The sequence below is a fragment of the Gavia stellata genome, chromosome 20 (assembly GCF_030936135.1).
Source record: "Gavia stellata isolate bGavSte3 chromosome 20, bGavSte3.hap2, whole genome shotgun sequence".
Taxonomy (NCBI): Eukaryota; Metazoa; Chordata; class Aves; order Gaviiformes; family Gaviidae; genus Gavia; species Gavia stellata.
This window is the reverse complement of record NC_082613.1, coordinates 9,192,044-9,208,670: the sequence shown is the minus strand read 5'-3', so window position 1 is coordinate 9,208,670 and position 16,627 is coordinate 9,192,044. Positions and strand designations below refer to the sequence as shown.

The following is a 16,627-nucleotide window of genomic DNA, read 5'->3' as shown; positions in this document are numbered from 1 at the left end:
GTGCGTTTGAAACTAATTTTCAGATGCTGTTGCCAAGATTCATTTTTCAGCCCAATTGCACATACAAGTCAACAGTAAATTTCAAGAACCACAGCATACACAAAAGACATTTAGAAAATAGTATGTTGATCAATACAGCTTTTCTTTCCCCAACCCCAGAAATGCAACCTGAAAACTGTTTACCAACACTTGAACAGGAATTGCAACAGAAAACCTTTGTGGCACTTCTCCTGTTGGTGGCTTAAAAGACTGTGATAAGGTGAAGTCAAATGATGCTTCCAAAGGTAATTAAAAGTAGAAACAGGGTATTAAGACCTGAAAAATCAAGTCTGATTGTAAAACACATTTGGATACTTTACCCTAAGGGCAGGGAAACTTTTACTGAAAGATCTGTTTGGCTTCTGGGCACATTTGGCAGACGACACATTCAACACAAAAGCTTTTTTATTTTTGGGTAGTTTTTAAGAAAACAAGAAACCAGCATGGCCAGAGAAGAAGAGTTGTATAAGGCCGAGTCATAGGTGAGTCTGGCCTGCAAGGCATAGCTTCCTGCCCTTCCTAATCTAAACATTGTTCAGTTTCTGCTTCTCCTAGAAGGAGCCTACATCTACACGTCATCACAAAGTGGCCTTTCAAGAAGGTCCTTATCATGGAGGTGTGTTCAAATGCCTCTTCACCATGTTGGGTTGCTAAGAACTGAGGACTGCAGTAAGCCATATACAAAAGTACAGGTGAAGAATGTCCATTGTTTAATTGGGCACTTCACTAAGACGGCTAGATTTAACCCCTGGGCAGTAGTAAATGGAAACAGGTTAAGAAGTTTTGATTTGTTGCAGACAAGACTCTCAGTATGGACCAACACTCCCATAAAGCAGAAATAACAGTACTACCTCAAAAATCTATGGTGGCATGTCTAGAGTGAGGAAGAAGTTCCAGAGCAGCATCCACAAAAGTGAGAATTTGCTTTTAATAACATCAGTAATTCACTACAAAAAAATCAATTTACAAATTTAAATTATAAAACAATTTAACAAATCATAGGCACCATGAAAATACTCAGCTGTTTTAGAAGTGCATCTGTAACCAAGCTTCCCTGTAGTGCACAAACAGGCCTTATATCAGTAACTGTAACCATAGTGCAAATATGAAAGTGCTAAGTCTTTGGGAAAGCTTCATTTTTAACAGATTGTGGCCTGGTAATAGTGATTGTCCTAAGATGTCAACTATGTATTTTTTCATTGTGCCTAGAAGCTGCTATTTTCAGTTTCATTCATCATCATTAAGATTATTGTTCATGTTTTACAGGTGTACATACATTGCTTGGAGCTAGGCTTGAGTGTTCATTCTGAAGAGTAGTAAGCTAAGTAAAAGCCTACTAGTCAGTTCATGTTACCAGAGCCATGGCTAGCCACAACACCACCAAGAACTGAAGGGTCATAGAAATAGCTTCTGTCCCTTTCCCCCTCCCCTTCCTGAGGACTGGTCCCACAGAGTCAGAGATCAGGCACGGTAGCTGGGGTTCTTGTAAGGAAGCATGTAGCTGCTATCTATCCTGCACCTGCTCTGCAAATAGAAGGACAACTACAATGTTGAATGCTACTAAGCAACATACTTAGGAGCCTTTAATTGATTTCAAATATTTAGCTCCAGCTTTTTTCATTTGAAGCTGTACTTACTTCCAGAGGACCTCCAGCTGTAGCTTGATGGTGCCCAGTTCAGTTATATCCACAATGATCGCCTGAGGCTTGGTTGTAAAGAAGTTTATGCTGTCGCATGTCACGACACCAACTAGAATAGTGGCCAGTCCTCGCAGCTCTGTCACCTGCAGGGACAAACATATCCATTTTCATCTTACCAGACAATTCTAAGTCATGTGCATGGAAAGGAGAACACTCCAGGCTCAGATCTGCTCTGAGGCCCACAACAAACTTAAAAACTTGATACTCAATTCTGGACTCCTAAACTGTTGTGACCCAGTATCCCCACAAGAAATATGTCATAGATGGCTAGCAAAGAGGAAAGGAGTTCTACGAGTTGGGGAGAAACAGAGCTGTACAGCACTTCTGACAGCAGAATTTGTTAGACTATGATTAAGAAAAATTAGTATGAAATTTGGAAATTCTAGCTCTGGTATACATACAAGTAGTCATCATTTATAGCACAGTCTAGCTTGTCTACGTTTACAACACTGTCATAAAAATATATATTACAGAGAAGTATATTAGCCTACCTGCACTAGACTATTTCAGCTCTCAATTGCCTAGATGATCTGGAAGCACTACTGTCTGCATCCACTGTGACCTTTCTAACTGTCCTGAGCTCAACTGTGGACCAAAATTGGAACTTGTAAGTGTCAGTTCTTTCCTCTAGCTCTGCAGGTGGCTCCAAGTTTGTTATCAATGCAGTTACATGCCTGCATTTTTCCCAGGCTTTGTTTCTTCAGCTACTTAAAAAAAATCTAATCAAACACTTGCTATGAAAATATACTTCCAGTCAAAGGTCAAATTGTTCTAGAAGTGCATAAAGCATCAGACTCCGCATAAAATTTTAGCACAAGTGCCTAAAGTCCATTTTGGGAATTAGTTACATGCCTACATCTCCTTCAAGAGCTAGCAAAAGTTATGTTGCTAGGCTCCTCTTGGAACACTCTTCAGCACTTCTCAATTTTATTTTATTTTTTTAAACCTGCTATGTATTTGTACTGGGCAAAGATTATTAAGTACAAAGTGGAAAGAGCAGGAGCGTGTGGAGAACATTAGTCAGTAGACTTTCATAAGCTGACAAAAAGAGTAAAACTATCATTGTCATACAAAGTAATACAAGATTTTACAACTATTATGGGAAAACAGGGATCTGAATTAGCCTCTCACCTGATCTTCATTGTGCAGTTGCAGGAAAAAAAAGTGGTATAAGCACATTTCCAAAGGCTCTTTTGGCAAGATGCCAAAAAGTCTCTCCTATGTAATCCAGTTCTTGCTGCCAGATAGGAGGGGAACATTGCAATAGCTGCTTTAACACAGCTGCCAAAACTTGAAACCCTGCACTGGCATAGTTTCCTAGTAGAATAGGATCCAGCACAGCCTTCAATCTCAGTTCCTTTTAGGTTGACAGGATTCATGCTGCAGAGTCCAGCCTACGAAAGGTGCCAGACTACAGTGGAAATGCTGTTTAAGGATTAACTCCACCTGCTAGGTAAGCGCCAGAACCAATGCCAGTGGCAAGCTGCACAAGGGTCTATGAAAACTACCAGCTTCCCCCAAGTGGTACCCACAATGTGTCATTGACATATCACAGGCCACTAGCACTGGTCCCTTACTGTTAAAGAAATGCCCTCTTCCGAGGCACTTTGTATCTTTAGAGTTCTGACACTTTTTTTGAAGTACAGACAGTTTGTACCAGCATATAAAAGCCATTGGTTCTTCGCAGATATGGAGCATCTCTGGTATAAAATATGACAGAAGAATCTGCAGTGCGCCCAGATAAAGGGACATTTCAACTACACATTCAAAACATACACATGTGCAATGATATGTTTTCCATATACATATTTCTTTCTCAATCAAGAACTCCAGGTACGTAATATTCCATATGGGTGATATAGATAATATCTACATACATACACAATCTTTTTGTCTCTACATCTAGACTCCACCCTAGGAAATCCCAGATATTGATCTAGGACTTGGTTAGGTTATGGTTTGTTTTTTTTTTTTAAAACAGAACAACTCCAACCAACAAAACCCACATATACCAGACTCCAGAACATGGGAAAGCAGATGCACTAATACAGTTACGAGTGCCAGGAGCAAAGGAAAAACAGAAGTAGATGTCTGTTCAGTAGGCAGAACATTGATTAACTGCCATTTTTACATGGCTAGGAAACAAGAACTACTTAAGAATTTTGTAAAACGCTTGGTAGCCTAACAGGTAAGTAGTATGGCAGAAGACCTATTAACCCACTGATTCCAATCCAACCATTATACACCACACCTTGATTTCAAACTTCTCATGAAGATTGGGTATAAAAATCTTTTCTTCCTCATCCCATGTTTGGCTGTCATCAGTCTCAATCTTGCCTTTCAACCTCCATTTCTGGCGCCCCAGTCGCACAAACACCTAGAAACCACGTAGAAAAAAGGATATTGGGTCAACATATCCCAGAACACTCCCATCAGTCCATAGGCCGCAGAGGCAAAACCATTCCTTTGATCACTATACATTTAGGAACTTGCATAAAGCTAGAAGATTGGAGGCAGGAATTCAGGTTGCAGGTTTTAACACCTTAACTCAGTGTCAAATGACACGTCCCACCCATTTGAGAAGAACTGCAAAGCTACGTTGCATAGCAAGTGTAGCGGTACTGAAATACAAGGCACACTGGAATTCATTTGGAACTGTTAGAAGTAGGAGAGCAATCCAGTAAGATACTAAGATGCATTCAAATCATGCCAAGGGCAATCTTCCAAGAAACAGGCAGCTACTGTTACTTGATTCCAGGGCAACTTTGAAGACAAAGACCTGACAAGTTGGTTTTGATAGACAATCCCTGCTATCTTTTAAACCTTCCCATTGCACTGACTTACATCTTCCCCTCTTCAGTCTCACAGGGCAGAGTAACTAGTGAATGTGCCAAAGCACTGTTCTCATCAGAACAGTGCACGGTTTTATCATAGTCTGTTTCCTGCTCACCTTCTACATGTTGCCCCCTTGCTCTCCTGTTCCTCTACTGCAAACTCACAGCAGTAAAATAAAAAAAAAAAGAATTGCTGTATACTGCACCTCATACTGGTCCCCCGGACAGAGACGTGCAAAGCCCACCAACCCTGAAAAAGAGAAGGAAAACTAATGCGTGTAGAGTTTTACAATGGCCCCCAAAACCTCAGCTTGCAATAAATAAAGTGACTATCTGGCTAACACCCCCTTGTGCTCAACTCTGTGCAGAAGCTATGCCACCAGCCCAAAACACTCTTAGAAGGACAAATTTTAATTGAGCTGAGGAAAGAGAGCTTGTCAGCTTTTGTACTCAAATATAAAATACCATTGCAGATCTGGTTTACAGTACTGAAGCAAACAGAAGTTTGCCAAAACTCTGTTCAGGGTCTGATCCAGAAAGCCAGTGGAAGTAACTGACATTGAATAAATGGACCCTCAGTGGATCAGATTGCTACATAGGAAACCCAAAAATCAATTGATGAGTCTTGAAGGAAACAAGAAAGGAACATACCTTTCATCTTCAAGTGAAACTCTCCCAAGTGGACCTCCAATGCTCCTTCTATAAAGCACATGTCCTAGAAGAAAGACTGAACAGTCACTATGACTGAAAAGCAGTGCAAAGTAGCTACCTTCCCATACATGCCATTTTCTTTGAAGGACTTTGACTTTTTTTTTAAAAGGACACACTAACATTTTCACTAGTGAAGGCTGATAGAGTCCGTTCATACTACTTTTAAAATAGAAAATCATGATGCTGCTCCACAGAAGAGTGGAACTGCTTGAGCAGTTCACTGTCAGTTACCTTCCACTGCTTTTTTTGTAAAAATAGCATACCTTATTCATTATTCAATTCTCATCCCATTACTTCCAGTGGAAATCATAATGGACCCCAGTATTAAAAGCAGAAATTCAAAGGATTTTTCACTTGTCTCCATGAATGCATGAAGCAAGCTGAGCAGGGGCTAAAAAAGAGCTTTGCCTGCAAGGTATTTCTCACAGGTACATAATGTGAATTAACATGTGAATGAAATACAAGTTCAAGTTTTTAACTTAACAATTAAAAAAAGCCAGCAGCAAGTCCTAGAACATTTTTTGCTAAGGAACAGTCAGGTCTTCATTACGTGGGTGTAGTATTTCCTACCTCGGTGCACTCTTGGAAGTTCTTGTAAAGCTCCACTAGGCTCTCTCTGGAGGCTTTGGTGGAAGGAGACAAGGAAAAGGCATGTTTCATATTAGTGGCCCCATCTCGTAGTCTGCACTGGATACAGTAAGCTTCATAGAGTTCTTCTACCTTTAAGATTTGGGGGATGGGGAGAGAATGAACAATTACCTTGGCACAGTTTTAATAAGTTTTGGAAAGGAACATCAGCAGTCTTTCCTGGCAAAAAAACCAACTAAATCCCACTATCATAGTATTGCAGAATGCTGCAGCTCCTATATTTTACAGGTTGATTAGAGTGCAACAGTTTGTAGACATTCCTGCAAAAAAGCATGGAATCTTGAGAAACACTTTGCTCTGCTATTATCAGTCTAGAAGACAAGGAGTCGAGTAACACTTTGTTCGGGAAAAAAATTACTTGGGGAGCAGCAATAGGTTTCCTAATAGGAGCAGGAAACCTATTCCCTCAATACAGATTAAAACACCTACACCTTTAGCTACGTCAGAGGAGAGATTTCATTCCTTTGGAAGCAGATGGCAGACAGCAGATATGCACTCTACAGAACTGCCCATCTGGCCCCTTGTGGGAAGGGGAGGGAGAACATGCAAGTCTTCCCACAGCAGCATTTTCTGAATAAACAGGCAGAGTACGCAAACTGGTTTCACAGGCATATAGGTTGGGTTGCACCCAACATCCAGCCTGAATAGAACCATTCAAGAAAATAAATAAATAAAACCCCCCTCCTTCTGTAAGAAGAGTGGCTCCAGCATTCAGAAAGTACCCAGCATTATTCCCCTTCAGATGAATTATAATCGAAGTATTTTCTATTTAGATAGTTTGCTTATATAGCTGTGTAAGCCTTACATGTACAAGACATAAACCCCCTTACCTTGCTTATGTGAAACTCCAGTTTTCTGATGTATCTCTCCACTGAGCGGATTTGCTTTTGAAGAGGGGAGAGAAAGGGGGACTTGAGAACTTATTTCCTAAATTTGCCTTTAAGTAACACAATAGACACATCATCCATTTTTCTCTGTTTGCAACATTTCATCTCATCCTCAATAGTCTTACCTTATCCAGGTCGTAGTAGAAAGCCTGAAAAAGAAATAGCACAGGCTGAACAGGAGAGCATGTATATTTGTACATATTAATGATACTCTCACATTTACTGCAAGACTCACTATACATAAGTGACACTAAGTTAAGATGCATTGTTTACTACAAGAAGACAGTCCAACATTTTTAGAATTAGTTTCATTTTCTGCATATGGTTGGTTGGTTTGTTTTCACAGATGCTTGAAATGAGACAGCAAGAGTCTCACCACCAGCTACAACAAGGACTTGGACATTGGTCATAGTACATGGGAGTCTCTGTTTATTTGTTTTTAATCTAGCTATTATTTCCCAAAGGAAAGGCAAAGTTGGATCTGCGAGTTGTCTTTTCATTCGCACTGTTGCTGAAGGTACTTCTAGGGACTTGTGAACACAACAGAATCTATGTTGCTAGGACACATTCACCAACTATGGAAAACAAAGCTCGATCTTTATCGCCATTTCTGTCCATACAGAGTCAGGTACAAACACTGATCACTAGACAGACAGAAGAAGATACCATCCCAGTACAGGAACGCTATCTGAACACCACTGCTGGATATTGAAAATGAGAAATCCCAAGTTTAATTCTCACATCAAGAGCTAACTTGCTTGGTAAATTTCTGATTGTGATGCCTTGCTGGATCTCACCTCAATGCTTTAACTGGAAAACCCCTGGGAGTCCCAGATGTGAGAGAGCACCTACTTCTGTGACTTTGTTTTTAAACCCATTTAAGTATTTAACATTAAAAGCACCTTACCAATCTGGAGTTCCTTTTTGTATCTTTGTGTCGACCAGAGAGATAATCCAATTCAGCCTGATGTGCTTCCAAGTATTCACTGGAGAGGAAGAACACCCAGAGTTACATTCTTCTGGCACATTCATTATAACACCTCCCCAAAGAATTTTTCAGCAGAATGTTACAAAGCAAGTTCCTTCTCTAGAAGGCTTCTCTTGTTTTACTCTCTAGAGATGTGAATGGCTGTATAGAGGGACAGGGGTCAACAGATGAGAAAGGGTTGTTTCCATAGACAAATATTTGTCCTAAATGCAAAGTCACTCCTAGAGGAGCATCTGTACACAATGAGTGCCAGAAGATGATGGTTACTGTTACCTAACATTTAAAGATGCTGTATATTAGGAATCCTCTTTACTCCAAGATGTGGAATGCTACAGTGTAATTCAAGAAGGCCACCACTGCTGCATAAGGTATATACATGTACACATGCACACACTGCACTCAGACATTCACTATTTCTTGCTTCCCTTCATCTAAAATAGGTCATTCAAGTGAAAGATAGACTTTATTCTGGGAATGCGAGGCAAAACAAAACAAGACAGTAGAGCTGGAAGTACTACTAAAGGCAAGAGGAAAGGAGGGATGCAAGAGGAGAATAGCAAGTTTAACACACACATAACCCAGCTGAGATCTCCTTTTCAGATTTCTCTATTCCTGTTTGGCCTTCTGGAACCTTTTCTGCAAGGTAGAAGGTCAGTTCATTTGTTGAGCAATCTCTTCTTACAGTTACTGAGGAGTAAGAATTCATCAACCAACTCCATCTTACAAAGTCAAAGAATTGCAACACGAAACACACTACAAAACCAAGCCCATAGAAGTACTCTGCATGTACGGCAGGGCAAATGTCATTCAGTGTTTTAGCAAACAGAGCTGAACACCACCTTTTAGTATGCTAGACAATTTCTTAATGTGACCATAACTTTTTCCAGAACGAGAACTATTTTGCAAGGTGTGAAGCACTTGGTGCCATTTGGCTTCTATAGAGTTGCTTGCATGCAAGGGTTGTCCCTTAGGAGTTCCCACAGGGCCTTAAACTATTTCTGCCGAGACCATCTTCGTCCAACTTTGCTTTTAATACAGAGCAGATTTAGGTAACTTTTTCCTCTGCGCTTAAAAGGGAACAAGAGTCACTTGGTAAATACTACATTATAAGACACAGCCTCTGAGCAATCAAAATAACTTCATTTTAGACAGCTGCACTTCTTCACATTTGCTTTGATGCATTTCATTTTCTTACTGTTACAAAACTGGTTCCCCCAAGACACCCAGTGGCTCCAGCATTCAGCTGTTGCTCTTTACACTTGACTATTAACAGCTCAGTGCAGAAGTAGCCAAGGCTGGTGGCAGAAAAGGGTTCACTTTCCTTTTAGAAGGGCTTCATCACTTTTTAGATTTAAGTATATTAGAATTGCCAGCTTGATGGAATGGTACCCAGATGGTTAACAGAATAAAGAGTTATTGGAATGGTACCCAGATGGTTAACAGAATAAAGAGTTATTTGCTATAGCTATAAAGAAACAGGCACGTAAAACATGTTCTGTACTAAAAATTCAAGTCACTCCAGCACCAAGTGGACTTAGTCTGCATCTACTTAAAATTTGGACTTTGCATTGCTATTTGATACAGTTGTTTTCTGTAGGTTACTTTAGTCAATTAGTTAGCTACTCAGTTTTGGCAGGAGTCTGATCATATGGCATTCCCTGCAGAACTGGGAACAAATTTTGATCCACTTTATGGTTTCTCCTCCCTAAGCTCTGATAAATTCTAAACTCTGCAAAAACATTTGGTTTCATTATTTGTTTTAAATCTAAATCCACTAATAAGATATTGACTGATATTTTTAGGGCTAAGGCTTTATAGTCTTTTATCAGAATAAAAGAGTGACACATCTGAGTTTACAATGTGTTATTACAGTGCATTTTATGTTCTTTGCTTAAGAAAACAAACTAGGATCAGAATATAGCAGCAAAATTCTGAGGACAGCAGCAACATACGTGAATGAGCTCTTAGTAGGATGCCAGCAGAAAGAGCTACAGGGTTTACAAATCCAAGGAAAGGTATTTTATCTTCCGACAGTAGCGTCAGGGTGTAAATGAAGTTCCTATGATAATAGACTAGACCCATCAGCTGTAACCATTTAAGATGTGTATTTTTAAATAATAAGATTTGAGAACTCAGTTAAAGGTTGATCAGTTTCAGTCACTGATGGAGGCAAACAGCACTTACCACCACTTCCTTTCTGGTCTATAATACCAAGAGAGCAAGCTCATCCATGTTTTATTTGCCATTTCAGCACTGAATAATATCAGCGTTTCTAGGAGGTAACTGACAGCTTCCTCAAAACCAGAATACCCTAAATTCAGATTGCCAGCCCATCCTTTGATCTCTGTTACGCCTGCTGCATACACTCCACATCTGCCAGATGGAGACAATGGACAAAACTGGTCTGCAGCCTTTTCACTCAAGTCTGTACTGATGCAATACTGACTGCACAGTCAACCATAATAAAGACTCTGAAATAGTGCTACATTTAAAGCAAGATAATGTTATTTACATTGCCATAAGAAGACAGAGTTGTACTACAGCTCTGTTTCATCACCTCAAGTCAGCTGAAGTTTCCAGGTGGATCTGCTTAGACCTTTCCCTTGCAACAAGCCACCCAGAGATGAAAGAGTACTTTTGAACTCCAGAATTTAATTCTATTAAGAAAAAAAACCAAACAAACCCAACATCCCCCCCCTCAATTAGAATATCTACATCTTTAAGTGTTCTCTAATGAGCATAAGGACAATAGAAATTATTTAGGAACCAGACTCCCCACTGTGTCCTTGCAGGGCACACCCTCGCTTTCAGACTTGGTTTTAAGTCAGCTTTTTGAGTCAAAGCAAACTCCACACAGCTCCCTCTCCAGAAACTTGCTGCCAATCACCCCCCAAGGTCTGGCTAACCCATCCCTATTCAAGTTTCTCCTTGATCTGCAGACTTCCTGCCTTCTACCCTGCATGCTCTGAAAACCTCTTTCCTCAAAAGAGCTCAGTTGCTCCCCAAGAGGTGGAGAATCTCCCCGCAGAGTTCTACCTGTCACTGACTTTAGAGAAGTATAACAAACAAAAACATCAGAGCACTTTGCTTGCAAGCAGACTGTCTGAGAGTGAATGAAACTTGTTTTACAAGGTCCCAAGCCAGTGTCTGGGAAAGTCACTACATATGTTTAGAGATGCCAGATGGAGACAGCGATACACAGACTTAAGCAGCATGACTAGGTAAGGCAAATCACAATATTTAAAAAGTCCTTACTTAAGTCCTTTCTTCAAAGCTTCAAAAATTTTCTTCACCTGCAGTGGCTTTGGATCCCAGATGACTGCCCCCTTCTGCAAGGAATTATAAGCCTTGGGGGATTTCAGTGACATTCTTGATCTCACTGAACTTCTGCTGAGAGACTTTCTGTAGAAAGAGAACAGAAATATGGGAAAGATACAAAACCCATCACCTGGGAGAAGGGAGATGCCTAACCCACAAAGCTTCCAGGCTACAAGTTACATGTCCAGTCCCATACACCTTTATTTAAAAGAACAAAGCTCTTGAACACACTGAGAATACTTTCACAGATAACATTAGGAAGTTAAGGCCCAGCCCAAAATATCTAGTGCAGAAAAGCTGCAAGTTTTTTTGTGACTTCAACAATAATAATTTCAGTAAGAAACATCTCCTTCTCCAAGCTTGATGCAGACTCTGAGAAGCCTAGTGGTTCTCTCTTATCCTTTTTAAACAAAGCAAAATTGTGCAGGTCCCCATTTCTTTAGGAAGGAGGGGGCACTGAGCAAGAAAAAGAGAAGTTCATTTTTTTAACAGATTAATAACAAGTTAATGCTCATACTGCTAACAATTGTCTGAACAGACATGCATGGCAGCTAGCTAAAACCCTGTTTCTGTGTGCACATTCACACCAGTTCTTGGGTCAACTACAGAAGTAGTCAAGTAAACCAAGCTGCAGGATGAGGACATTCCCATTCTGACTCTCGCCTGCAATTCAGGAAAATGAGGCAACAAACTTTTGATTTGCTCAAGGTCTAACTGATAAAGCTAACATAAAAAGCCTTTTGAAATAGCTATTTCTTTGCCTGCATTCACCATCCATTTAAATGATGGCTTAGAGCCCTACCATGTTTTAGAACAGAAAGCTACCAAGCCCAGATTGCATACCAGATATAATTATCAAGGTGTTTTTTCAGTGTCTAACACCTCACTTATTCACTTTTAAAAGTAACTGCAAAACCAAAACTAAATATTGTTTCTAACAGAAGTCACACAGGATTTTTTGTGCTAACCTGAAGAGTTAGAACACCCCAAGCCATTAGTTACATATATATATCTCTACAACATTTAAATGAGAAAACAGGCTCTCTACAAATGGTTCTTTCACATTGTCAGATTCCTGCCTGGCTTACCTCTATCTATATACTCCTCTAAGTCTTAGTTATTTTTATATAGTTTTATTAACACTTCCTGTAAGTCAAGGCTCTAAAATAACATTATCTAAAGAAGTTTCCCATTCCACCAAGCCAAGCCAACTGGTTGCTCTCAGAGAAGCTTTCCACCTTCTCTACACTCTCTACCCTAAATTCAGCTCACCTGGAGAAATGATGAACTGCAACAGGCTTAGCCACTGGCTGTTTTAAGTTCTAGGCATGTGACTGAAGACCTAAGGAGATTATTGAGCTTGGTGATTAAATCCTAGGCCCAGCACACCTGAGAGCTGTCCCCAGTCCTATTACAGAAACCTTTGAGTAACTGCTTTAATTATCCTGATGCTAAATTTCCACTTAACTCCATTTTTTAACATATAATCTGCAAAAAATCTGATAAAATTAGGTGTTGCCAAGCATTACTGGACATTTAATTTCTTCACCCCAATGATTATCTTAGTTTTTTATGATGGCTTAATGTAAAGTATTAATTAACCAAACCATTTGGAGCTCAGGTTACCTATAACAAGGAACATAACTGTTAAATTAGAAACTTACAATAATATTTTTTTCTTTTGTAAGATAATGAATCTTTGAGTATTCCATGGAAAGTGAGAGGGTTTCAACAGGAATAACACTGGAAGGGACAGTCTAGCCAATAACAGCAGTTGAAAGAGTCTCCTAGAAGGATGATCACTTAAAATTCTTTCATGCAAGGAAGGAAATAACATCCAGTTCCATGCTTTAGATGGGCACTCTAATTAGCAAGATATGATATGGAAGATATAAGATAATTCAATCTTTTGAAATTAAAAAGCCCAAATTACTCCTGGGTTTTCTTTATTTTTGGAAAGGAAGGGACTTTGATATTTACCTTCAGAGTTTTGGACTGCAAATCCTAAAATCAGGGAATTGTGTCCCTTCAGTTAAAGTAGCACTGCATACGGATAGGTTGGGATTTGAAACTCACCGTTTTCCTCAGCATCTGCTACTGACCGATGTAGCCCATGCCTACTCAGTGCACTGATGTTAAGAATCCCATTTTCATACATTTCATAGGAAAGTGAAGTGGCTGACATGGGCCTTTAGGGACAGTAGCTAAAAGCTAGATGCTATGTTGCTGCTTTCCCTTGTGAACTTAATAATTTAAGTATCAGATTTCCCGCTTTATAGATAACAGTAATAATATTTACTTCCTGTGGAGACCATTGTGAGGAAAAATGAAATAGTGTGTCTGACTGAGAGCCTCAAAAGGAAGTTGCTAAAGAAATGCAAAAGTATATTTAGCATCTGCTTAAGAATCTCCATGTGGACCTGATTTGTGTGTCATCCTTTGGATAGACCTTGCATAGGGCCCCTGCAATCTCCTGCTGTGTTTTGCAACAGTGCCTGAGGGAGAGATAAGTTAGGAAAGGGTGATTAAAAAATTTCTTCACTATGCTGGAGAAGGCTCTCGGGTGTTCATTGGGCTGTGACTGAGTATCTAGTACGCAAATTTTCCTTATTGCGGTGATTCCTGAACGAAACTGTCTGTCTAAACACTTAAATAATGAAAAGCAACCTCATGAAAAATGCATAAAGAGAGGCATTTGGTTAGAAAACCTTTGCAGCTAAAAGTAACAGAATAATCTTAAGGGATATATGAACTCTTCTGTTTGGAGCATTCTTACCCCGTTGGACTGTGTCTTTGTTGGAGAAACAGCTGCTCAACACTTTTCCTGGTAGATCCTTTCTCTGCTAGAACTCCCACTATGTACTTGAGCTCAAGTCTGTTTATATAATTTATTGACAGTGTTTTTCTCAAGATCTTAGTGATTGGTGTGATTTTAGATGTCCGATCTTTGCTAGGTGTAATATTATTTTTTCAGCTTCCACAACAAATTATTTTATTCAAATGTGAAGATTTCTTGATTACATCACAGTCATGCCGGAATTTCATTTTTGCTCATACTTTACCATGCTGCTTTTAACTAAAGGGTTAATTCAGTCAGTTGCTTCTTTGAAAATATATTTTATGACGAGACAGGTATTTTACTGATACATAATAGGATTTTTTTGAGTACAATACTTTTAGAAGCATACTTTCCAATACTTCTATAGGATACTGCTAAATGATTCACTTTGTTATTATTCTAGCATGCATTGGCAGTCAGAGATTATATTAATTTTCCATTTATATATCATATCTTCTAAAAGCACTCGGCAGCTTATACAAGGATCGCTAAATTCAGAAAAAGAACAAGAGCACTTCTAGTGGAAAAGCTGCCCAGTTATCTACATACAGTAATGCTACGCAACAAGTTATGATAAGCAAAAGGGGAAAAACAGTGCAGGATGGTTAGCAATTACGGGGGTCAACTGAAGACCGACAGACTGGACTGCAACCTTGGCTATACTATAGACCTGTTACTGATAGCAGCAAATTTGCAGTGGCCTTCTTGGCCTGTTTGTATTTCTCCCTTCCTCTCGTTTCTGACATTGCCAGAAAGCAGCCCTTCCTCTCATGTAATGCTGCTCTGCTCAAATAACTCCAAGAAAACTTGAGTTGCATTCAGTTACATATTTTACCAGGATTCACCATGAACATCCCCATCTTTTTAAAGGTCTATGAGATTTTTAATTACCATAATTATTCTGAAGGTTTTAGTCAGAAAACATCAGTTACTACTAGGCTGCTCGCAGGAAGGGTCACAGCCCTTCATTTTTCTAAAAGAAATGGACACTATTAACAGTCTGGTACATAACCTCTGAAATCCAGCCATCTCTGAAGTACAGTGTGTATAGCAGTAAGACAGTATGGTGTGAAGTATAGCTATTTGTCAGTGATCCACGACAACACTCAATAGTTTTAAGATAAAAATTAAGGAACAACTTCTAAACATAGATGCCTTAGGTTAAAAAACACATTCACAGTACCTAATGTCTGTTGCCCAAATGATCAGATGCTTTTCTTTTTGTTTTACTTACGCTAATTTTCTGCTTTGCACAGTGCTGAATCCAGTGAAGGAACAACTCCTGCTGATACCACCCCCATCACCAGGAGAGACAAATGTGAGTTTGACTGACATGATTGCCAGTCAGTAAGTCTATCGGCTTCTGAAATAAACAGAAAAACAGATGAGTCAAAACCTTGTTGGCAGTTCAGGCTTAGACCTGTGCTGCTGCAAGTGCCGAGCTGCATGGAAGTGGAAAGTCAGAAAAACAGACAGTAGATTAAACAGGAAAAAAAAAAGACTTGTCTGCTATACACATTTCCTCTGTTGCCATCCACAATACAATTAATAAGGGACTGAATAGTCTAAAATGAAATCTCTCATGCCCTCTTCAATTTCTGATTGATTTTACAAACTCACTATGTAAAAGACAGAATAGCCTCAATTCACAGACTCTCTACATTTCTGATTTTTTAAAAACCCTGTAATTGTCCCACTGCTTAAGGAATTCAGGCCAACCGGTGTATTTCCAAATCAGTATGGATGCCAGAACAATCCTTAAGCTCCAGACTTAGTCAGGTCCAAAAAGCAGTTCCTTGCATCTGTGCAGAGCCACACTGAAGTCAATGGTAGAATTGGCTGAGTGTGGTACTTAAGCCCAAGGCAGAAGTCTGGTTTCAACAGTAAATTTCAGGTTCATGCTCCTCCTTTGGCAGCATTTCTCTTGGATTGCTCTCTTCTGTTTTCCATCAGTCAAACTCCTTTGCTTTCTGGAGAATTGTGTTCTCTGCCATATGTCTATAGAATCCAAGTTACAATATAAGTAACAGACATATCCTTCAAAGCAGCTGTAGAAAATCACCCAGACAGTTAATATACAGAAAAATTCCCTTCCTTCCCCCCTCAAGCTGGTGTAATGTAAACACCACAACTGAGTAAAATTGAGTAAAACAAAAAGCTGGAGTATCTATTTGTAGAGAGAAGTACAAACTCCAATAAAGAGCTCTACATGGAGATGCTCCATGCAAAAGTTTGTGCGACATTAAAGAGTGTACTCTGAAGAACAGTGAGGTCTTAATCTATCAGAGTAGATACTGGAAAGAAACATCCACACTCAACCCCTACGCCTGACATTATCCCACCAGCATGGCTACAATTAGTCACACTAGAAGCCCAGAAATATCAGGATAAGACTCTTTTCCTGGCTCTGCCACTAACTTGGAGAGCAACCTAACTCAATGCTCTTCCAGACTGCATATAAAGAACTAAATGGTTGAACTATACTTCCCGAGAGGGGTGAGATTTTTGAGTGTTTTACTAATTCTGGGCTAGTCTACAAGTACAGGGAGTTACTGTAAGTGACAATGCTTTAGGTATCATTATCTACTAAAGCAGTAACAAAAGTTGTCATGGATTTCCACAAGCAGAGATCCTGAAATGAGACCTGACTACTTTATTAGAAG

The 16,627-nt window shown here is 39.6% G+C and overlaps 1 protein-coding gene across 1 annotated transcript in view; it reads right to left on the bottom strand.

Annotated features, from left to right (window-relative positions):
• RIPOR3 (RIPOR family member 3) overlaps window positions 1–15,299 on the bottom strand; it is a 31,588-nt gene extending 16,289 nt beyond the window's left edge. Inside the window, exons 1-10 of the mRNA XM_009809729.2 lie at window positions 15,199–15,299; window positions 11,063–11,209; window positions 7,727–7,805; window positions 6,945–6,968; window positions 6,763–6,816; window positions 5,855–6,004; window positions 5,225–5,288; window positions 4,780–4,823; window positions 3,991–4,116; window positions 1,677–1,822 (exon numbers count right to left, since the gene is read on the bottom strand). Of these exons, the coding sequence (XP_009808031.1) occupies window positions 1,677–1,822; window positions 3,991–4,116; window positions 4,780–4,823; window positions 5,225–5,288; window positions 5,855–6,004; window positions 6,763–6,816; window positions 6,945–6,968; window positions 7,727–7,805; window positions 11,063–11,209; window positions 15,199–15,299 (935 nt within the window). The remainder of the gene's footprint in view (window positions 1–1,676; window positions 1,823–3,990; window positions 4,117–4,779; window positions 4,824–5,224; window positions 5,289–5,854; window positions 6,005–6,762; window positions 6,817–6,944; window positions 6,969–7,726; window positions 7,806–11,062; window positions 11,210–15,198) is intronic.
• Window positions 15,300–16,627: the final 1,328 nt, after the last annotated feature.